Here is a 25,179-nt window from a genome sequence, read left to right on the forward strand (position 1 = left end):
ATCCCTGTCTTTGGTTCCTCCCTCTAAATGTCTCTTTTCTTCTCTTTTATTCTTTTTAGCTTGAAATTGTTTCCCTTTGTATAGTTTTATGTTTTTATTCTCCCACTTTCTATTATTACCATCCTGCTAAACAGAGCTCACTATCACCCACTCATAAAACAGCACTGCCACCACCATCCCTACTACCTTGTTGTTGTCTGACCAACGCATTTCTCCCATGCTGGTTCAAGCTGGGCCATTTCTTTCCCTTGCTTAAAGTTAGCATTCACTAGCATTCAAAATATACTCAAAGTGTAACTTTAATTATCTCATTGTTACCAGTGAGCCAAAATTATAATTGAGACTTGATCTTTTTAAAACAAGTACAGAATAATTAACCTAGGTTCAACTGCAGGCTGCTGTAATTTAATAAGCAAAAGTATAAAACCCTATGATAATAAATCATATACCCAAATACTTAAGAAAATGACTTGTTAGTTTTAAAAGGACAAGTTAGTTTTTTCCATTCAAAAATTACATGCCCAAATAATAGCATATGACTTTCTCTAGTGATAATACTCCAAAAATTAATTTATGTAAAGCAAGTACTTAACATCCTAATTTGGATGTAATATAAAGTATTTATATAACGTAATCCTATCTGATGTTTAGATTAGTTTTTTAAAACTTCATATAATATTTGAATTGAGATAGGAATTTATTTCTGCATTAAGTACTTTGAACCGAAGCTATTTCCAGAGTTATTTGGTGTCCTCTCTTTATTTCCAGTCTGGGAAAAAAACAAACTTTCCATTTCCTACTTGGTGAACATACAGTATCAGATTATGTGTTTTGTTGAATATGATTCAAATGGCTTTTCATTAGAAATGATTTTTAAACTCATTGTGTTGAGCTGAATACCTGTTTACTATGATAATTAGAAAATATATTGATTTAATTGCATTTTCTTAAGAATGTATATCATCACAATTAAGAGCCTTATAAAGTTACTCATAGTAGATTGCCTTAATTGTTTGTTCAACAACCATAATCATTATTGCTGTCACCACTGTGATTATTTAATAGCTAATAAAATGTCAAATTTTTTATTTTCTTAAATGTTAATATGTTTTCATCAAGCAATATATGTACTCTTTATGTGGTTGGATATATTATATTCACATGTTAAACAAAATGTGTTTTCAGACCTTCAGGAGGTGGAAAATATTGCCTTGGGGAAAGGAAACGGTATCGCTCCTGCAACACAGATGTAAGTAAAACCAAACTCTGCTGTGAAAAATTAGCTTACATTTCCCCTAGAGCAGGGAAATTTTTTAAATTGTGAGCTATTTGATCAGAAATCCATGTGTGTAAGAGTCACATGAATTTTTGAAATTGAATGGAACCAGCTCAGGTCCATCAATTCTATCAAGAGTCAAGAGGAAACTCTAGCAGTAGAAGCAAATACACTCTCCCCTAATAGGAATCAAGAGAGAGACACACACACTCTGAACTTCCCTGGCCCCCCAACACTCACAACTCTGCCACCATTATCTTTCTCGAATTCAAGAACAAGGATAAATCTTATTATGACCTCTATTCCATTTTTATGTTTGCCACTGCAAGAAGTCCCCGACTTCCACATCATTCCTCATCTCTTGCCATCCAATTCCGTAAGTCTCTGCATATCCCTCCTTCTGTTTCCAATCCCTGCCCAACCACTGAAACTCTTACGTACCCTCAGAAACTCATGATCCATCATCAGCAAAATCCCTTACATTCTGATGTCTCTGACTTTTCCTTCCCTTCACCTTCTTGTTCTGGTGGAAGCTGGCTCTCCTCTGAAGATACTGCTTCCTCTGCAGGCCTCTAAAGTTAAGGACATGTTTTCTCCCTTAGCCCTTCAATGAATGAGCCTGGAAGTGAATTGACTATCTTCTTTATATCTTATTACTCCTTCCAGATAGTTTTTCCTTCCTCCTATCTAAAAACCACAGCTTTTAATTTCATATCATCAGACCATTATCCACACTCCCACACTATTCCTCACTCTTTTGTTCTCCAACCCTATGTCTATTGTAATCCTTGTGTATTCATAAACATGTGAATGATTTTTTTCAACATCTTCTCTTCTGGGTTTTTCCATAACCATACTAGCATGCTGTTACTTCTCCTACCTTGAAAAAACAAAAACAAAAAGCTGCCATTTATTTCGCCATTTCTTTGCTCCCTTTGAAACGAAATTCCTTAAAAGACTGCCTATACTACTATATTCAATTCCTTTTCTCATTTTTTTCCCTAAAATTGCTCATATCAAGTTTTCGCCTCCAACATTCTACTGAAAATGCTCCTGTCAAGTCACAGATGTCTTCCATGTTGCTAAACCCAATAGTCAGTTTATTTTACTTGATCTTCACTAGGCTTCCTAGACAGTGTAGCTTTTGGTTGTCCTTCTATGTTGCTACTTATTCTTTCTCATTCTCCTTTGCTGGTTCTTATTCTTTTCTCTGACCTCTTAATGTTAGAGTACCCAGGACTTACCCCTTGTTCTTTTTCCCTGCCGTACCAATACTCATTTCTTTGGTGATCTCATCCAGCTTCATTGCTTATGATACCATTCATATGTTATTTGACCCCAAATTTATATTTTCATCTGAGACTTCTTCCATGGATTTCAGACTCATATCTTACCATTTATTAGACTTTTAATAGACATGTAATATTTAACATGTCCACATGCTACCTCCAAAACATTTCCATAAACATGTCCTTCCAGCAGTTTTTCCCATCTCAGATGTCAACTTCATCTGACTCCAGCCAAAAACCCTTGAGTCATTCTTGATCCCTTTCTCTGTCTCACAACCCATATCTCAGGATATCCCGTTGACTTTGCCTTTAAAATATATCATAGATCTGACTTCTTCTAACTCCCTCTACTGCTACCATTCTATCTTTCACTGGATTACTCTAAATAGCTTTTTCAGTGGATTTCCTGATACTACTCTTGCTCCCTACAATCCTCAGTATAAGAGGCTAAGTGATTCAGTTTCAGTATATGCTTTGCCCAAGACCTTTCAATGGCTCCCTGTTTTATTTAAATCCAAAGTTCTTACAAAGGCCTGCAAGGCCTATAGAATCTGGCCTTCTATTACTTCTCTGAACTCTTCTTTTGCTATTTTCCTCCTTATTCACTCTGCTCCAGCCACATGGGCCTCTCTCCTTGTACATGCCAGGCATGCTCCCACCTTAGGGCTTTTGCATTGGCTATTCCCTTTGCCTTGTATACTCTTCCAACCCAAATATCTACATTGCTAACTCCCTTACCTCACTTTCACTCAACTGTCATCTTCTCAATGAAGCCTGGCCTGAATACCATCTTTAAAATTGCAACCCTCCCTACTCCCTACAACCCTGGGATTCCTCATCTTCCTTACCCTGCTCTATTTTCCCTCATACTACCTGTAACACATTCTATAGCTTATTTATCATATTTAATTCTATTAAATTTACATCTTGAAGCAATTACATGTAGCTTCAGTTACAGTGATATTATGTTTCCAGCATTATTTATTCATTCACTCAACAAATAACTGAGTGCCTATTCTTTATCAGACTGTGCTAGAGTGAGAGAGTCTCTACCCTCAAGGATTCTATAATTTCTTGGGAAGCCACAGAAAATCACAATGCAGGGTGATAAATGATTGATATGATATGATATGATATGATATATGATATGATAGAATAAATATGGAATGCTATAAAAGCCTGTGGAATTGACACATAGCCTAATTAGGGATTTAAGGATTTCTTCCCATAGAAAGCTAAAGATCTGAAGGGCAAATTGGAGCTGACCAGAAAAGAAGGAAGTGACAATGAGAGCATTCTAGACACAAAGAAAATTAAGTGCAAGTTGTGTAGGTTAAAAGATTTAGCCTAGATTTATGCTTTAGATGATAATGGGTTAGAGAAAGGTGCGATTACAACATAACAGTGAACAAATCAAGAAGAATTGAAGGATACTGGTAAGAATGAAGTGCTGAGTCATGCATTGTATACTAGGGAATGACAGTAGAGTCTAAAGAGGGCTAGCAGGGAGAAAATTAAGGATCTAACTTTGAAAAATCCATCAAAATTAAAGAACCAGTACTGTAGGAAAAACAGGCTATGAGAGATAGCAGGTGAGGGGATCAGAGAATGGAATGTATTTGAATTTAAGATATGAGAAGTCAGACTGTTCTCAATGAGGACAAATCTGGAGTGTGGCCGTGGGAGTGCATGCCTAAGCTTGAGTGGAGGTGAAGGAGTTCAGGGAACGTTAAAGCTAGGGAGTTTGGGGAGTCATCCGTGTGGATGTTGGATTCACTCAGGATATTATTAGGACCTGGAATGTATAATGAGACGGTGAAGCAGGTATCAAGCTCTTTAACAAATGAGGGGCAATGACCATCATGAGGTTAGTAGAAAGCAGGGATAAAAGCAAATAGAGATTTGGATCCATAACATGATTCTTGGAAAATAGAGGTTTTATGCAAAGGAAGAAGAAGGGAATACCTGCTGTATGTTGGACTGTGTTAGGTAGGAGTGAGAAAGCTAAACCCACCTCTCCGTTCTCATCTCTTTCTGTTATATAGTTGTAGGGGTGGGCACACATTTTGGGCCTAATAACACAGGTGCTATATAATATGAATAATATATGATGGCTAACAGAGAAAGGAAAAAAACATGCCAGACACACATGCCAGGCTTGTTGCATTTTACTCATGAACTATGCTTTAGATGCTCAGATTGTAGAGCTTGCTATTGGAAGGCTGACATTTCTATTACTATCTTTGTCTTCTGTTTCAGCTTTTAGCAAATGTTAAGGAGATGTGTTTAGCATATATGTATCATGGATATACAAATAATTATGTTTTTTCATTAATCTTGTCTCTACTAGTTCAGAACTTGAGACAATTCAGTAACCACACCAAAATTTATTTTCATGCTATCCAAGTTAATAAAGCTGTCTGAGCGCAAGTTGTATAAGCTGGAGCCTTTTAAAATATAATCTAATACATGAAAATTTAAACTTTCAAAACACATAATCTAGCCCATCACTGTCCAAGAAAACGTTCTTCAGTGATGGAAATATTCTATATGTGCACTGTCCAGCTTGGTAGCCAGTAGCCAAATTAGCTGTTTAGCACTTGAAATGCGTCTAGTGCAACAGAAGAACAGAATTTTTAAGTTTAATTAATTAAAGTTGAATAGCCGGGTGTGGTTAGTGACAACTGTATTGGGCAGCACAAAGCTAGTATAGCTGTGTAGAAGAAAAATAATTGTTATAAAAACAATTGTATCTGTTAATCCCAAATCCCTAATTTATCCCTCTCCCTTCCCCTTTTGCTAACCATAAGTTTGTTTTATATTGTCTGTGAGTCTATTTCTGTTTTGAAGGACCTACTGTATAACCCTGGGAACTATATTCAATATGTTATAATAACCTATAGTGAAAAAAAATCTGAAAAAGAATATATATATATATCCGAATCACTTTGCTATACACTTGAAACATTGTAAATCACCTGTACTTCAATTTAAAAATTGTTAACAATATAAAAAGAAGACTGTAAATATTATGTATAAAATTCTCAAAACAAATCAAATCAATTTTAGTTCATTTTAGAAACAAACATGAAACTTCTAATTTTGGTAATGACACATTATTCTGACAGAAAAAATTTTTAGGTTGCTGCATGAGATTTTTTTTAGCATTTTAAAATCAGCAAAAAGCTGACCAGATAGTAAGGGAAATGCCCTAAGGTCATATTTCTTGAAGGAGAACCCAAAAGCATCAAAAAGGGAAGATCAGAGCAACTAAGGTACTTTTACCCTGACAATATTCAGAGGAGGAGAAGAGAAAAAGTGCTCCAGTGTCTTTCTTAAGTATATGAAAAGTTTTTTCTGAAGCTGCTCCACTGCTACCTCAATAGACATCCTTCATGTTTTATTGGCCAGGAGGCCGCATGCCCACCCTTAACCCCGTCATGGGCAAAAGGAACGTTATTACCATAACTGGTTTCATCTAATCCAAATATGCCCCTAAAGTGGGGTTAGAGTTATCTTCTCTGAGAGGTGGATTCCTGAGCAAAAATCAGAATTCTGTTAGCAAGAAAGTAGGGAGTGTCAGATATTGAATGTGCCACGGATGTCTGCATCAGAGTTCTTTTAGTTTCCATCTTTACTAGTAGAAGTAGTCACAACAAAAGTAGTAACAGTAGTAGTAGGACTAGTACTAGTAGTAGTAGTAGTAATAGTAGTAGCTGCTGCTAACATTTATTGAGCACTTACTACTTACTAGACCTGTTATTTTAACCATATTTTTTCCCATGCTGAGAGTTCTTCTCGGCAGTGAGTTGACTTGGTAAGATATTTTTAATTTCCATTTGTTCAATATAAATCTAGAAAAACTGTGCTGTAAAGTTGTGTTATAATCTGTTTTGTTACACCTTCTTTCTGCAACACAAATTGGTTCCTAAGTGATTGAGTTTTTTTGTGCCAATAAGAAATACAGCAGCTGAATTGACTTTCTACAGCTGAACAGCTGATGAAAACTGTACTGTACATGATGACCATTCACCTCACATTCTTCTTTTTGCTCACTTTGGCCACATGCTCTGTCATTTCTTTGTGTGTGCTGTTGTGTGTTTCTTCCTGTTCCTTGTACATTGGCCTTTTGTCTCTAATGTATAATGGTTTAAATATTCTTTTTTTTTCCTATAGTGCCTGGATGTCTGTTCCGTGCAAACTACCCTAATTTAAGGGATTCAAGAGAGCATATTTGTCTTTTATCAGATCAGCCTCCTGCCTTAGTGCATGTTTTACTTAATCTAATACTATGCACATCATATTGAGTGACCCTGTAAATAAGATCTGAGAGAAAACTTTCCAATTAGTTAGAATCAATTTGACAGTCAAGACCTAGAAAACAATTCACAGGCATTGTTGCTATGTCATTTGTTATCCAAGAGCTTTTCTTGAGACTTAAATAGGGGTAAAACAAGGGATAAATTCAGATGATCCTGGAAGAATTTTCAAATCAGTGTCCGGAATGAGATCATGTAAGGCAGTCAGACAGTAAGAGCACCAGGGTTCTTTATTTAATGTTATGAATCTTTGAGGCTTGTTCTCTGCTTTCTAACTTAAACATGTTATAATAGAAAATAGGAAATCTGGGAGACATTAGCCTGTTTCACATATATTTGATACATCCTACTTTTAAGATCTTACAACCCATTACACACAGCCTATCAGTTTGCCATATAGTATAGCAGTTTTGACCCTGTCTTTTCTGTGATTTACCAGCCATTACTATAGATTACAGCTTAGTTCTTTGGTTTTTACATATAATAATAATTATAATTATTAGTTATAACCCTCTTATTAGAATTGAATTAGGTTCATTAAAATCACAACAGAAAAATAGAATAAATTCGAAAATCAGAAGAAAAGGGAAAATAATATAAAACTGGGATCAGTACCTTAAATATGTACCACAGCATCCTTTCACTTACTAACACTTGCTGTGTTTCCTAGTAACCTGAATAAAGAGGCAAACACTACCAATTCTAAGATTCATAATGTGTGATAGCTGTGATGAAAGGAGATATACCCACAAAGGAACACTTCATTATTTTGAAGCTTTGATACTCCTCCTATGTGGACCCCTACACTAGTGAATCAGATTGAAACATACAAGGCTGACAGTATTCTTTTTGCTTAGGTTTAAGGAGAAATTGGACCTAGAACCAATGTAAGCCAGTCTTAAAAAAGCAGCAAACACAAAAACAGGATAGCCATACTTTCTCCCTAATGCCAATGTAATTCCTACCACAGACATTTGAAGACTATAGGAATGGTAAGAAGAGAAGAGCTCTCCAGTGGAAAGACAACGGTGTTCCCATTAACTCCTGTCCTACTTACCCCAGTTTCAAAGAAAGAGATCCACAGAAATAGAAGAGACAACTTACAAAGAGAGAATCACAATCTTTAAGATTTTAAAATAAAGCAGAAAAGGATAGCTGAATGTAAAATTGGCCTGACCACTCTCAACAGCAACATAACCAGCTCAGAGGCCAAAGATATTCACACGATAGACTCTGAGGCTGGTTATCTGCATCAGGATGTATTGGATGTGCAGTTTGTTCCCTACGTCACCATTGGTCACCCTCAGGAGCCTTTGAAAGCACCTAGAAAAGGATTCTTTCTTTGACATTCACATCGTGGTCTCTAGGACATAATAGCAGGTAAAGACAATAGCTGTGGCAGGAACAAATGAATATGCTTTTTGCCTTGAAGCTACAGAGAAACCAGGAGCATCTATTAAAGACATAGGATAATTGGATGAAGTTTGCTGTCACCATTAAACCAGAAACTTCAATAGAATATTTGGGATCATAAACTAATGTAATAGACATGGTCTTATGGAACTTGGGTTTGGAGAGCAGAGTTTTATGGAAGTCATGATGCTGAGGGGTCATTGTTTAAGGATACAGTTCCCCTCTTTGGACATAAAGATAAATGACTGATAAGGTCCTGATAGTTTTTATAAATGAGCAAATGTAGGAAGAGACATGATTATCAGGTAGTGCCATTATGAGAAATTAAGACCCCAGATCTGTGCTCAATCTTCTAAAAAGTGTTTACTCAAGAGCTGCTCAAAAAATACTTTATTATGTATATGGAATCTCTTTTTTATTGGTATAAAAGAATATTGACTATTAAGCAGGCATTTCTGCTTTCCTGAGCAATTTTTCACTGCAGTTTCTTAAAACTATCATGCAAAATGTTCTAAGAGGATAAAAATCGGTGTACATAGTATAAGTATTTTAAGTAGCAGAATTTATAGATCAGTGTTATAAATACTTTACTTGAAAACTTGATTTTTGTCGGGAGTAAAACTATGGCTATATTGAGATTATAAACCAAATTTTATATCAAAGCCTAAAGAAGAAATATTAGCTACTGTGCAAAGGACTCTTCTGCATTTCTAAAAAGAATGTCGTGATGCCGCTTAGCTATTTTCCAGAAAATCCTTGTGTTTTTCCTATTCCATATTATTTGTGATTTGCATGTCTGTTTAATAATGTGACCAGGATAGAAGTTCTGGTGAAAAGCCTAAGCTCCACCTTGGCTGGGATGAAGTCATATTATTCTTGCATCTTAAATATATCATTTCCTCCTTTATTTTATGCATCAAAACTATAAAAAGTTATGGAGACAAAGGATTTTTCAGGTTATCTGTGATCTGTTCTAAAATTTAAGCGTAGGTTATGTGGTACGAGGGTATTTTTTTCAGTCAGCTTTGCTAGAGACGCATGCCTTTCTGCAGTTTTTTTCTTCTTCAGTTCATTGCTTAAGGTCATTAAATGATGTCATTGCCTTGGTTGTGGTATACAGGAAAAGTATATCCGATATTCAGAGGTAGGATTATACTGAAAACAGTATGGACTTTGGATTCAAACTGACTTAAATTTAATCCTGACTATAACAGAATTGTTGCTATTTTACCTTGACAAGATACCTAACTTCACTAAACTTCAGAGAATGCCTATATAAATAGAGTATAATTATATCAAACTTAAGGGTTGTTTGAGAATTAAAAGAAGTGACACTTTAAAGCATCTAGTACTATTCCTAGTACTTAATCTGTACTTAATACGATGTAGCCATTAGTGTATACATTTATGTTTTATAGATTACAAAGTACTTTGTACATAATCTCATTGAATTTTCAAATCACTTTTATAAACAGAAGGACAGGGTTTTTTTTGGTTTTGTTTTGTTTTTTAATATTTTAAAATGAGGAACTGAATTAGCTCAGCAACAGGCTAGTGCCATGGAAAGGATTCAGTAAGGCATAGAATTTCTGAGTGCTGCTCTAGCCCTCTTATAACAGATGGAGCCTTTGAGAGGTGGGTGTGGCAAAGCAAGCTCTAAAAGAGTTTGGTCACCTTTGACAATTGTCTTACTTTCGGTCTAACCTTACCCTGCAGCAGAACCAAATAGCTGAGAACATTATGAAACTACAGACCTTGTCCGCAGGGAAAGGTGTAGGGTAAGTGCTGACAAGGTACAGAGTTGATCCATTAATTAACAGTGTTATAACTGTCCCAAGTTATAGTTAGCAAACAAATATGTATCAACCACATTATTCTTATAAGTATACTTCAATATACTTATAAAAGTATGCTTTCATATAGAAAATGACAAAAAATAGCAGGAGCAGTGTCATTAAATCTTTAGGTTAGTATGAATTTTATAGTGTGCATCTTGTTTTGAGAAATAAAAACTAGCTTTTAAGCACAGAATAGAGCTTGCTTGTTTATTTTGTTCTTTAAAGGGTCATTTAAAAAATCACGAAGTAAAAGTTTGTTTCTTAACATTTTTACAGGCTTAGGGAAAAGGGTCATACTATGGATAGATGACATTAAAGTTAGGCTATATAAGGGATATAGAAATAGATGTAATTTTGAAAACTTGCATAGAAGATTATGGTATGTCAAACATGACAGCTAGATTTAAGTTTGTCTAGACAATGTGGGTTTATCAGGCTTTTGTTTTCTTTTTCTTCAAAAGTAAAGGTACAGTGAAATTGCTCCCTAAAAAGCAGAAACTATTTGGGGGAGAAAATATGAGAAGTTTGTATCAAAACTGGAGTTGAAATGATTCACTACGTGCATCGAAGACTAAATTTAACCTTGGAAATGCCGTTGTGAATTACTTTAATGAGCTAATAAGACAGTACCTGATAATTAGGAAGTAAGGGATTCTGTTTGCAACTTGTAAAAGAGAGTGTGGAAGCAAGGCTTTTGTTAGCCCATGTGTCATCTTTATGTATATCATGCCTGTCTGGGTGAACAAACAGAAATACGTTTCTTCTTCACAGTCTCATGTCAAGTGCATGAGTTGCTAATAAGCAAGGCAAGGGTTGGAATCCAACCTCTACTTATGCTCCTTTAGCTAACATGGTATAACTGGCTAAGAATATGTTGCTATCCTAAACAGAGAGAACATTAACTTTGGGGAGTATAGAAGGTTGGTCTAGTGTAATAGTGAAGAAACACAAGTGCATTTGGCATGAAAGTGAGAAAGGACAAAGAAGCAGGAGGTGGGAAAGAGAGAAAGGGAGTAGAAGAACAAAATGCCGATTTTGCTTATTTTGCTGTTTTCCCTGAGGCTGAGGAATCCTGGTATCTTCCCCTACTGCCCATCTTTTTTAGGAAGAGAAGAGGAAAGGGAAAGAGAGGAAAGAGTTTCATTCTCAGCTTGCTTCTCACTCTTTATTATCCATAAGACATAATACAGTATATGCAGAATTTATATATATTTGCTGAATATAAAAAAGACACTTAAGGCCATTTCTTGGTGCCTGGTTTTAAGAGTACTAGTGATGTTATTATGTCCCTATAGGAGAGCCAAATCAAAGTCTAGATACCTTTCAGTTAGGGATTAGATTGCTCATTGTGGGTCCAGAAGAAAGGGGAAAGACTGCTGGGTTATGGGAAGACAGATTTTGGCTGAAAGTAAGAAAGAACCAGATAATAATTGCAGCTGTCTGAAAAGTACTTGATCTATCTTTCTGTAGATTATACAGATTGTATGACCACCTTGGGAATAATTGTATAGGAAGTTTAAGCATTTTGTGCAAATTATATTCTGACATCAGTTCTTAAAAGCATATGATTCTGAATTGACTCAAAAATTAATAAATGAGCTTGATTCTTCTGCAAAATGCTACCAGACAGATGTATCTATATGTTAACACCCAAAATCAGGGGTTGGCAAATTGTACCTCCTGGGTCAAGTTTGGCCCATCGCCTCTTTTTATAAATAAGATTTTAGTGGCACACAGCCCTGATGTCACTTACATATTGTCTGTGGCTTCTTTTACACTGTAATGGCACAGTTGAGTAGTTGTAACAGAGATTATATGGCCTGCAAAGTCTAAAATATTTGCTGTGTGGCCCTTGGCAGAAAAAGTTTGCCAAGCTCTGCCCTTAACCAATAAATTGCAAAATATAACACAAGGAAACATATCTCTTTTCAGTCTCCCAAGTACCACTACCATTTCCTCCTCCTTCTCCTCCTCCTCTTCTCCTTCTTCCTCTTCTTCTTTTTCATCATTATTAACTATTCTATCTGTAAAGATCCAACCATAATAATATAAACCACTCTGGATATTTAAATAGAGGGAATTTAATGGAAAGAATTGGTTACATAGGTAATGGAAGAGGCTGACAAGTCCATAGATCAGCATCAAGATCTGAAATCAGCAGATCTGGTATCAGCAGAAAGATACCACCACTCCTACCAGAAAAACATAGGAAGGAGGAAGTTTTATTAAAGCCTAAAGGCTGAAATCACACAACAGAATCTGGAACCATAGGATTGGCGATGGGGGTGGCTGTTGTCTGATGTTGGAGCCACAAAAATATTCTGCTTCTGCCTAAGATGCTTCCTGAGGTAGAGAGAAAATGAGAGAAATACCTTGGCTTCTCCCACTAGTGTCTTTCATTGCCTGCAGATTTGTTCCCCTAAAATAAAGAGCAGAGCAAGACAATGGTAAGGAATAAGTCTAAGGATGCCTGGACCAAAGGCCACACAACTGCTAATGGTTACTGAGTGTTACCAATACCAAGTACAGAGCTTAAACAGTTGTACATGAATCCTCACCTATGGAGTAAATACTAGTATTATCCCCAGTTTATAGATGAGGCTTGGAAAATTAAGTACATTGCTAAAGGCTGTGAATTAAATTAGAATGGAATCCAGGTCTGTCTTACTCCAAAATTCTTACTTTTAGCCCTCTTGTTTTGTAAATAAGAAAAAAGTAGTTTGGAGCAGATAAACCAACAGTTGGTAAAGACAAGGCTAGGTCTAGAACCCAAGTTGCTGCTATTAGGGTTTTGTACATCTTGAGAGCTAAAACTTTTTGCCATTATTGTAGCATTTAGAGTCCAGAGGAGACACCCACTCAAATGAAGAAAGTGTCTTTGCACCTTAAAACTATTACCAAGCAGCCTTTCTGTGCACAATTTACTCAGTTGTAAAATGGGATTATTAATTATAACTACCTTATGAGAGTGTTGAGAGAGCTTAAATAGATACAGATCTAGAGACCTCTGAACAGTGTGCCATGAGATAGGTATTCATTAAATGCTTAGAAAAATGTAAGTAGGTGTTGTTATTCTTAATATTTTTATTATGCTGAGTCTGGGAGTGGTTATCATAGGAAAAGAACAGATCAGAAATCTTATGAAATGTTATCCAAGTGTGTCATTAAACAGTAATATCTTCCTTTTGGACTTTTTACTTCTATTTAGGATAATAATTACAAGATAGTCAAGAATAGGATTTTTTTTAAATTTTATTTATTTATTTTGGGGGGGGTACACCAAGTTCAATCATCTGTTTTTATACACCTATCCCCGTATTCCCTCCCTCCCTCGACTCCCCCCCCCCTCGAGTCCCCCCCACCCTCCCCATCCCAGTCCTCTAAGGCATCTTCCATCCTCGAGTTGGACTCCCTTTGTTATACAACAACTTCCCACTGGCTATCTATTTTACAGTTGGTAGTATATATATGTCTGTGCTACTCTCTCGCTTCATCTCATCTTCCCATTCACCCCCCGCCCTCTCCCAAACCTCGAGTTCTCCAGTCCCTTCTCTGCATCTGCGTCCTTGTTCTTGTCACTGAGTTCATCAGTACCATTTTTAGATTCCGTATATGTGTTAGCATACAGCATTTGTCTTTGTCTTTCTGACTTACTTCATTCTGTATGACAGACTCTAGGTCTATCCACCTCATGACATATAGCTCCATCGCATCCCTTTTTATAGCTGAGTAATATTCCATTGTATATATATGCCACATCTTCTGTATCCATTCATTTGTTGATGGGCATTTAGGTTGCTTCCATGTCCTGGCTATTGTAAAGAGTGCTGCAATAAACATTATGGTACATGTTTCTTTTGGGATTATGGTTTTCTTTGGGTATATGCCCAGGAGTGGGATTACTGGATCATATGGTAGTTCTATTTGTAGTTTTTTAAGGAACCTCCAAATTGTTTTCCATAGTGGCTGTACCAACTTACAGTCCCACCAACAGTGCAGGAGAGTTCCCTTTTCTCCACACCCTCTCCAGCATTTGTTGTTTCCAGATTTTGTGATGATGGCCATTCTGATCGGTGTGAGGTGATACCTCATTGTGGCTTTGACTTGCATTTCTCTGATGATGAGTGATGTTGAGCATCTTTTCATGTGTTTGTTGGCCATCTGTATGTCTTCTTTGGAGAAATGTCTATTTAGGTCTTCCGCCCATTTGTGGACTGGATTATTTGCTTTTTTGGTATTAAGCTGCATGAACTGCTTGTATGTTTTGGAGGTTAATCCTTTGTCTGTTGTTTCATAGGCAACTATTTTTTCCCATTCTGAGGGTTGCCTTCTAGTTTTGTTTATGGTTTCTTTCGCTGTGCAAAAGCTTTTAAGTTTCATGAGGTCCCATTTGTTTATTCTTGATTTTATTTCCATGATTCTAGGAGGAGAATAGGATTTTTGTTTGGTTTGGTTTTAAGTGAATGGCCCACGAGATGCCTTAGTTTATTAATTCAGGCTTTTTTCAAAAAAAACAGTTCTTATCTATGAAATGTTATCTCTTATGCTTCTGTACAGTTCCTTTCTTCCATTCAGGATAGCCATTATCCAACTATTCCCAAAATATGACCTTTTCTTTCCCATCCCCATGGCTTTACTTGGCTTCATTCTTTTTTTTTTTTTTTTTGGCACACGGGCTTAGTTGCTTCGTGGCATGTGGGATCTTCCTGGAGCTGGGATCGAACCCGTGACCTCTGCATTGTCAGGCGGATTCTTAACCACTGCACCACCTAGGAAGCCCTGGCTTCATTCTTAATAGAAGTCTTTTTTTCTTTCTTAACCAGCTCAATTCCTATAATACTTTATAATATTATAAAGAATAAGTATGTATGACACTTTTATTATAATTCTTATAATATACTCAAGATATTCTTCCTCAATAAATGTTTCCCTAACTAATCATATGACACATTGATCTTTCACCTATAGACAACCTATAACGTTCCGTCATATACTTATTGCCTGAGATAGGGCTATAGTTTTTCCATTTTTATCTTGTTACTCCAAATAGATTGAAAGTCATGCTTGGATGAAGTTTTAGGTGGTTGGTGCTTTACAGATGCTTAAGTATTGTGTGAAAACTTGTAGCTAGATTTCAAAGTCCTTTGCTTTGTTAAATTAATGATATTTGCTTAAAAACTAGTCTTGCTACATGGCAAAGCCACTGATAACCTTGGTCGTTTTCTGGGATTCCCTGAAAATGGCTTCTAAAGGGAAGTATTTCTTTATTCCAAAGATTAGCACAGCATGAAACAAAAGACCCTGGAAGCATATCCTTCCAGTATGATGCACTATATAGGCTATGGTAAATAGTTATTTTTAATTCTTTTAAAAGGCAAATAAGAAAGGTCATTTGACAAGCAGAACCATTAGGTTTAGCATTGCAATGACATTTTAATGTGCAGACAATATTTTAAAATGCACAGCTCATAACAGAATGTAGACCTGCTGCCACTATTTTCAGAATCTGAAGTTTTGGACTTGATATGATAGATATTTGAACCATAGTGTATAGGAAGTAATGATGATCATGCACATATTTGCACCTTGTGATCTATTATTTTTGTACATACTTCAAGGTACTATTTACTATGTACTGATCTCAGGAAATTGTATGAAGTAAATGTAGAGATCTAAGGGAAGGTAGTAAAAGGTCCTCAAATGATCTCTGAGAATGTAAAATACTTGCCACTTATTCACAACTGAGAATTTTATCAAATGCCTTGTTTGTTCTGTCATATGTAAGGGAAATGTTTTCCCCATCCATGTTTCAAAAGCAATACTTTGTGTTTTGGGTGCTACTGCTGCAGAACCCTAAAAGATAAGTCAAATTAGGTCATATTTCCTCAAACACTATGAGAAGCTATACTTTTAATTCTTTGTGATCTTTAAGATTAAATTTAGGATGGCCCTGTGATATTTGGAATCTAGACCTAGCTAGATTGGCAAGACTTTCTTCTCTAAAACACTTAGGTAGAAGAAGCAGTCCAAACTTTTAAAAACAAATAATCCTCTCTTCACCCTCTCAGCATCGTTCTCTCCTCCACCACCCAACACATGTACATGTTTTGAAAATTTAGTATTTTATTTTCTGTGATGTTAATAGATTAAATGTAAATCTTAATAAGTCCAAATTCCTTGAATTTAAAGGTGTTTAGACTCGAGGCCGAGCATTTTGCTCAGTTCATTCCACATCTTAAAATATGGTTTTTGTCAGGGCTAGACAGTAAACAGCTATAGTAGTTGGGATCCAAACCACAATTAATAGTGCTGAATGTCATATTACAAACCTGCCTCTTGATTTCTTAAAATAAAGAGCTGGGAGTAGCTGTGGCAACTGGACCTCAAATACTGTTACCGAAAAGGATTTTATGTTTTAGTTTCTTCACCTAGTTTTTATGTCTGTTTATAAGGGGATACCTGATGGATTGATTGCAGAGTGGACTATGACGTGCATCTGAGTGTAAAGTTATATGGAAACTGTCTAACACTTAACTTTGTTTAAATTACTTCAGTTATTTCTTCTGTGGCTAAGATTGCAATTCAGACATTTCAGTCAGAATACTGGTTGTAAAACAGTAAAGCAAATGCCAGAATTATAGCCAGAGAATAAGGGAGTGAGCTAATGTGATGGAGTTCAGGCACTTTTAATTTTGGGGACATTGTCCCTTGGTTTTGTTATTTTTCAACAGTCATACTATTTATGATTTTATTTTATTTTAGCCATGTCCTTTGGGGGCCCGAGATTTTCGAGAGAAACAGTGTGCAGACTTTGACAATATGCCTTTCCGTGGAAAGTATTATAACTGGAAACCCTATACTGGAGGTAATGTATAACCTGGCAGAGTTTTCATCATGCTTGAGAGCTTTGCAAATATAAAAGAATATATAAATATATACAAACATGCCCATACATTCATATACATACTAGTAAAAATTAGTGTTTGCAAATCAAAGCAGGAAAGTGCTTCTAGTACTATAAAAGTCTCATGTTTTAGTTTCCCTGTAATAAAGTTAGTATGTTAGTACAAATGATCAGAAATCACTTTTTAAAACCTAATTCTATTTAACGAAGTTCAAAGTTTCTAGAAAGGATATAAATTCAAATAATATTTCTGAGTTCTTGAGACTTCCTTGGGATGTATAGACATTACATTATAATAATTTACAATTATTGAATATTTGGGATTATCACCCTAAAAACAAATTATAACAATATAAATCAACTCAGAAGAGGCCAGGAAAATCTGTGTCTTTCTTGGTCAAAGGCCAAGGATCTTTCCATAGATGATTATTGTTCTTTTTCAGGGAAACATTTTTTGCTCTTTAATTTAGGCAAGTATCAGACACTAATTGCTCGGTAAGCACAAGAAGTTTTCTTAGGCTCCCAAAATACAAACTAAATTTTGTTAAAATTTTCTCTTGGAAAAATAGAATGTACTCTTTTTTTTTTTTTTTAATATCTATTTATTTATTTGGCTGTGCCAGGTCTTAGTTGCATCAGGCAAGCTCCTTAGTTGCGGCTCAAGGGCTCCTTAGATGTGGCAGGTGGGCTCCTTAGATGTGGCAGGTGGGCTCCTTAGCTGTGACATGCAAACTCTTAGTTGCAGCATGCATGTGGGATCTAGTTCCCTGACCAAGGATCAAACCCAGGCCCCCTGCATTGGGAGCACGGAGTCTTAACCACTGTAATGTATAACCTGGCAGAGTTAGAATATACTGTTAAAAAAACTTTTATTTATTGTTTTTCCAATATCTTACTTTATTTATTGTTTTTTTTCCTTGGCTGTGCCACATGGCTTACAGGATCTTAGTTCCTTGACCAGGGATTGCACCCAGGCCCTGGCAGTGGAAGCGTTGAGTCCTAACCACTAGATCACCAGGGATTTCCCCCAACATCTTACTTTGAAAACTTTCCAGCATAGAGCATTATTAAAACAATTTTGAGGGAATATGGGGATATGTGTATAAAAACAGATGATTGAACTTGGTGTACCCCCCCAAAATAATAAATAAATAAAATTTAAAAAAAAAACACAATTTTGCAGTGACAACTATATAGCAACCACCAAGATTCTATCATTAATATTTTAATAAATGTTCTTTATTACATGTCTAGTCATCTCTCTATCCATTCATTAATTTATTCTGTTTTTCAGGTGCATTTCAAAATAAATTGTAGTCATCAGTATACTTTCCTCTAAATACTTCAGCATGTTTAACCACAGTTCAATATTTATCTACTTTTTCTTTTGAGGGAAGATTATGTACAGTGTAATGTACCATACTTTACCTGAGTTTTGACAAATGTATACACCTGTAAAACCTTACTGAATTATAGAACATTACCGTTACCTCCAAAATTCTCATAGTCCTCATACTTCTTCGCATTCGGTAGCTGCCTCCACTGACTTCCAAGAGGCAAACAGTTCTGATTTTTTTTCCTTACCATCAACTAGTTTTGTCTGTTACAGAACTTTGTGTAAATGAAATCATGTAATATTTACTCTTTTATGCAGGTCTTCTCTAAGCCTAATGTTTTTGAGATCCATCCATGTCATTGCAAGTATAATTAGTTCATTCTTTATTATTGCTGAGCAGTATTCCATTGTACTAACACTTTGTTTTTCCTTTCTGCTATTGATGGAAACCTGATTGTTTCTAGTTTTCAGCTGCTGTGAATAAGCTGCTATAAACATTTGTGTGTGTCTTTTTTGTGGGCATATGTTTTCATTTCTCTTGGGTAAATACTTAGGGGTGGAATTGCTGGGCAATAGGGTAGCTGTGAGTTTAGTTTTAAAAGAAACTGCTAGATGTTTTTCCAAAGTGATTGTACCAATCACACTCCCACCAACAATGTATGAGAGTTCTGTTTGCTCCCCATCCTTGCCCGCATTTGGTGATGTAAGTTTTCTTCTGGTAGGTTTACAATGTCTCAATGAAGTTTTAATTTGCATTTTCTGATCATTGAATATGTTGAGCATGTTTTCATGTGATTGTTGAGCATTTATATATCTTCTCATAAAATGTCCAAATCCTTTTCCTATTTTTAAATTGGTTATCTTTTTATTCTCAAGTGGATCATTTATCAGGTAGATTTTACAAATATTTTCTCACAGCATATAGCTTTCTTTACTTTTACTTTACTTTCTTTGCATTTATTTATTTATTTATTTATTTATTGGCTGCATTGGGTCTTCATTGCTGTGCACAGGCTTTCTCTAGTTGCAGTGAGTGGGGGCTGCTCTTCATTGTGGTGCACAGGCTTCTCATTGCGATGGCTTCTCTTGTTGGGGAGCACAGGCTCTAGGCATGCGGGCTTCAGTAGTTGCAGCACGTGGGCTCAATAGTTTTGGCTCACTGGCTTTGAGCACAGTCTCAGTAGTTGGGGTGCACAGGCTTAGTTGCTCCACGGCAAGTGGGATCTTCCCAGACCAGGGATCGAACCCGTGTTCCCTGCATTGGCAGGCGAATTCTTAACCACTGCACCACCGGGGAAGTCCCCTTGTTTGCTTTTCTTTATGTTTTAAATGGTGTTTGGGATGAGTATAAGATTTTAATTTTGATAAATTCTAATTTATTAATTTATTAAAATTTTATGGTCATGTTCTATGTCCTATCTTAGAAATCTTTGCCTACCTTAACTTAGGAAGATATTTTCTTATGTTTTCTTCTAAAAGCCTTATAGTTTGGATCTTTATATTTAGATCTACAGTCTAAAAATATTTTGAGGGTATGGTATGTGTTTGTAGTGTATTTACAGACTCAATTTTATTTCATTGATCTATTTGTCAATCCTATGCTGGTACCACACTGACTTGATTACTTTAACTGTATAGTCTTGGACATAGGTAGTGTAAGCTCCTCCTACTTTGATCTTTTTTTCAAGAGTTCTTCGGATATTCTAAGTGCTTTGCATTTCCACATAAATTTTAGAATTAGTTGTTAATTTTATGAAAGAACATGTTGGGCTTATGATTGTAGTCATGTTGAATCTATGCATCAATTGAGGAAAAACTGATATACTAACAATATTGAATTTTCCAATTTATGAACATAGTATACCTCTCCATGTTTTCCTTAATTTCTCTCAGCTATGCTTTATAGTTTTAGGTGTAAGGTCATGCACATCTTCTATTAAATCTATTCCTGAACAATTTATGGTTTTGACACTATTGTAAATAAGTTTAAATTTTTTCATTTTTAATTGTTTGCTCTAATATATAAAAATAAAATTGATTTTTATATATTAACTTTGTAATCTGTGACCTTTCCAAATTCCCTTACTAATTCTAATGGGTTTTTTGTAGATTGTTTAGAATTTTCTTGGTAAATAGTCATGTTATCTGGAAATAGAGACTATTATTTTCAATCTTTGTGCCTTTTTATTTTCTTGCCTTAATTCACTGACTTGGCCCTTCAGTACAATTTGTGCATATATTAATTATATGTGTTTTTCTTCTTTATTCTGTTAATACAGTGACTTAGTTGATAGATTTTATAATGCCAAACCAATATTTTATTCCCAGGATAAACCCCATGTGATGATGATTTATTATCTTTTTATATGTTACTAGGCTTAATTGCTAATATTTGATTAAGAATGTTTACATCTATCTTCATAAGGAATATTGATTTGTAAATTTTTTGTCATGTTTTTGGCAAGTTTTGGCATCAGAGTTACTCTGGCTTCCAGATATAGAATCCTTATTTATTTTGAAAGAGTTTGTAGGGTTGATAATATTTCTTCCTTAGAATAGATTTTGCTAATAAAACCGTCTAGGCTCAGTATTTTCTTTGTGAAAGGAATTTTTTATTACAAATTCAACTCCTTTAATAGAGCTATTCAGATTTTTTTAATTGCTTTTTAATTTTTAAATTTTTAAAATTATTTTTTTATTTTTTGGCTGCATTGGGTCTTCGTTGCTGTGCACAATGGCACAGTTGCGGCGAGCGGGGGCTACTCTTTGTTGCCATGCATGGGCTTTTCACTGCGGTGGCTTCTCTTGTTGTGGAGCATGTGCTCTAGGTGTGCAGGCTCCAGTAGTTGCAGCACGTGGGCTCAGAAGTTGTGGCACATGGGCCCTAGAGCACACAGGCTTCTGTAGTTGTGGCGCATGGGCTCAGTAGTTGCAGTGTGCGGGCTCTAGGTGCATGGGCTTCAATAGTTGTGGTGTGCAGGCTCAGTAGTTGTGGCATAGGGGCTTAGTTGCTCCACAGCATGTGGGATCTTCCTGGAGCAGGGATTGAACCCATGTCCCCTGCATTGGTGGTGGATTCTTAATCACTGCACCACCAGGGAAGTCCCAGATTTTTTTATTCTTATGTCAGTTTTTTAATTTATGTCTTAAAGAAATTTGTTACTTCCGTGTTATCCAATTTATTGACAGAAAACTGATCATAACGTTCTCTTATTATCCTGTTTAATATCTGTAGGATCTGTAGTGATGTATATTCTTCCATTTCTGATATTGATAATATGTATCTTCTCTCTCTTTCTTGATCAGTCTTGCTTGAAGTTTATCACTTTTATTACTCTTTTCAAAGAATCAACTTTTGGCTTTAGTACTTTTTTTCTAATTAATTTTTTGCTCTTATTATTTGGGGGGAGGGGTTTATTTTGCTATTCTGCATTCTCAAAATTTTATGTATTTTTATTTCCTTCAGTTTGAAATATTTTCTTATTTACATTGTGATTTCTTCTTTGACCCATGGGTTATTTAGAACGTTATTTTTATTTCTAAACAGTGGAAAATTTTCTAGGTTTTTGTTATTGATTTATAATTTAATTATATTATGATGAGAGAATATTCTGTATGATTTAAATTTTTAGAATAGTTGGAATTTGTCTTATGATACAGCTTGTTGTGCAGGTTGATGAATGTTCTGCGTGTACTTGGAAGGATGTATTTTCTCTAGTTGTTGGATATAGCGTTCCATGTGATCGTGAGGTCAAGTTGGCTGATAGTATTGTTCAGATCTTTTATATTCTTTCTGATTTTTTTCTGCTCTGGTTTTTTAATCAGTTCCTGAGAGAAGTGATTAAATCTTCAACTGTTTTATGGGTTTGGTTTTTGTGTGTGGGTGTAAGTTTTTGTTTCATATATTTTGAATCACTTTTATTAGGTGCATATGCATTTGGGGTTGTTTTATCTTACTGTAGAAGTAAGTCTCTGAAATAATTCACAGATTTAATAACTAGGATCTAGATAATTGTGTGTTTTGTAAATTAACCCTAAATTCATAATACACTTTAACTGAAGGTAATTGGTAGTATGACCTTCCATTCAGGGAATCATCTTAAATCCCTTCTTGAAATAATAACATTACCTCTTCTGAAAACTTACTGTAGCAGAGGAAGCTGAACCCATCTTCAGCAATAAAGTAAGAATAAATTTATTTGTATTATTATCACATAATGTAGTGGGCTAAGGAATACAACCACAGCATTTATGTGTCTTGCCTATCAAATACTACCTTACATAATTAATACTAAAATTGTGTAAATAAAAGACTCATGTTCTGTTTTAAAGGCCTGATGTATAAAAAGTTGCATTAAATTCCAAAGCATTACAATAAAAAATGGGGAAAGAACTATATTGGGTAGTAATGAAAAAAATCCAGTAAGAGCTATAGAAATTTAGAGCAATTTTATTCATGAGAATCTTATAAAAATAAATATAATACCTTGATTATCAGTTCAGGAAGAAATTATTTTATTTATTACTTGTTATTTCTGTGCTCAGTACAGCAAAATGTATCATTAACCTAAGCCTAATAATAACATTTTAAGTTATATAGAAGTTCTGTAGCCTGTAGGCATTGAAAATGGAAGAAAACATGGACTTCAGCCAGAGGTTATAAACTGGCAGTTCAGGAACCATTTTTACTTATATACATGTTTTAGCCTCCACAGTATTTTTGAAAACTTTAAATGAGTTGCCAAGAAGAGTTTATATTTTTATAATCTGGTTTTTCATCTTCTCTTGAAAAAACAGAAAGTCTACCAGTATTGGGCCATCTTCTTACATAACAAAAGTCAACTGTAACAGTGATCTCTTTTAATGGATTGTTCTCTCTCTAATTTATCATTGACTCTACCACTCAGTTGGCTTCTCTTTTACTTCACCCTGTAGAAACCTAGTTCCTACCTTCCCTAAGGCCTAGGCATGTCATTTCATCTTTCTGCCTAATTTTCCTTTTTTAGAGGTAGTCTTTTTTTTATTTCAAAGAGAAATTTTATCAGATCATTATGATAAGGCCAAAGTGTTTTAAACGTCATGAAACAAAGTTTCAACAGAAAGTATTTTTAAGTCATAATTTTAATAAATATTTGTATATTTATAAATAGCTTTTTATGTGCAGTTTTGAATAAAATAAATCCATATTCCTTTCTGCTTTTCCAATATACTGAGAAGTTATGATACGTACTCTGCTTGTTCTTTTAAATTGCTGCTATTTACACCTATTTTTCACATCAACCTTGAAATACACATACGACCATTGAAATGTAAACTTCAATGACAAAATAAAAATACAGCTGATTCACTTTGGTGTACCTCAAAAACTGGTACAAGAGTGTAAAGCAATTATATTCCAATAAAGAGCTTAAAAAAAAAAAGAAAAAAAATGCTCGTTACTATATATATTTATTCACAATATAAAATTATATATTTTTAAATTATTCAAGTTTTTTTTAAAGTTTTTATTCAATTTATGTAAACTAAAAAAAGTTTGATGCTGTGTAATATTGGGATGGCCAAAAAGTTCATTCAGGTTTTTCCGCACCATCTTATAGAAATACCAGAACAAACTTTTGGGGCAACCCAATATTTAACTTTGATTTATTAATCTTATAAGAGTTATTCTAATTTAATGCTATAATTAATTTTATCTTTGACTTGCTAATCTCATAAGAATTTATCCCCATGCTAGAGCCACATTCATGGAATATGATTTGTTTAAAGCAGGTCTAAGTTTAGTTTTATTTTGTAACTACCATACCTTAGCAGTTTTTGTATCATCTTCAGTAACAAGTGATATAATTTGCATAAATTCCTATTTGTCATAAAAGGTCATTCTTAAGACCTTCTTAAACTTTATTTTTTTAGTTTCTAAAAATTGCTTTAATTTCATCCATTTTTTTCAACATTCAGTTACCTCCACTGTGATGCCTTTTGACCTAAAATATATTGAAAATATGTATGGAAAATACCTGAAATTTTAAAACCTTAAGATTAGTCAGCAGGTCCTCCTTCAAGTTGCACAAGCAATGAAAGTAAACATGAAATGTTAGCAAAGAAGAAAGGAAACCAACACATCTAGGTATATAGTCAGAAAGTGGTGTCTGTATCAGTTGTAAATTTGCTGTGGATAATACTGAATGACTGTTCCTTAGGAGAACCACTCCACTTATTTCTCTTCTACTATATTTGTCCAGGTGGGGTAAAACCTTGTGCATTAAACTGCTTGGCTGAAGGTTACAATTTCTACACTGAACGTGCCCCTGCGGTGATTGATGGGACTCAGTGCAATGCGGATTCACTGGATATCTGTATCAATGGAGAATGCAAGGTTGGTCAGATTATGAATTTCACTGCTCTTTGTTGGGTTTTTGAGACTCCTGTCTTTTTTTCTCAGGTAGTAGCTCCTAATTAATACCATGCTAATTTTTAATAAAGACAACCGCATTTTAGAGTAATTTAATTTTCAGTAAGGAAATATACATAGTTAAAGGTAGAATTATCCATTCACATTCAAGCACCATGCAAATGTGATTTATTTTGGTGCTCTAGTTATGTTTATAGGGATTGCTAGAGCTATGAAAATATTTTGGAATTTAATTTCCATTATTCTTTTGTTTACAAACAAGATGATAGCAAAAAAGAGGGAATGAGGATTCAACTCATTCATATGGCTACTGTGTGTTCTCAATGAAAGATTATTTGATGTATTTCATAGGAAAATATTTCCTCAAAGTGTAAAACAGCTATGCTCTTCCCATT

At 35.0% G+C, this 25,179-nt stretch overlaps 1 protein-coding gene and 1 pseudogene across 4 annotated transcripts in view; both read left to right on the forward strand.

Annotated features, from left to right (window-relative positions):
- ADAMTS6 (ADAM metallopeptidase with thrombospondin type 1 motif 6) overlaps nt 1–25,179 on the forward strand; it is a 277,799-nt gene that overhangs the window by 193,043 nt on the left and 59,577 nt on the right. For 3 of the 4 annotated variants that reach the window (XR_009054769.1, XM_057742536.1, XM_057742545.1), the window contains 3 exons: nt 1,186–1,249; nt 16,898–17,000; nt 24,615–24,748. Coding sequence is in view for 3 of the 4 variants with exons in the window: in XM_057742536.1 (XP_057598519.1) it covers nt 1,186–1,249; nt 16,898–17,000; nt 24,615–24,748 (301 nt within the window). In the remaining variant the exon portion in view is untranslated. The remainder of the gene's footprint in view (nt 1–1,185; nt 1,250–16,897; nt 17,001–24,614; nt 24,749–25,179) is intronic. The other variant, XM_057742554.1, reaches the window with a different exon arrangement.
- Nucleotides 4,419–12,364, forward strand: LOC130859119 (ribulose-phosphate 3-epimerase-like; annotated as a pseudogene).

Source organism: Hippopotamus amphibius, chromosome 1 (assembly GCF_030028045.1).
Source record: "Hippopotamus amphibius kiboko isolate mHipAmp2 chromosome 1, mHipAmp2.hap2, whole genome shotgun sequence".
Lineage (NCBI taxonomy): Eukaryota > Metazoa > Chordata > Mammalia > Artiodactyla > Hippopotamidae > Hippopotamus > Hippopotamus amphibius.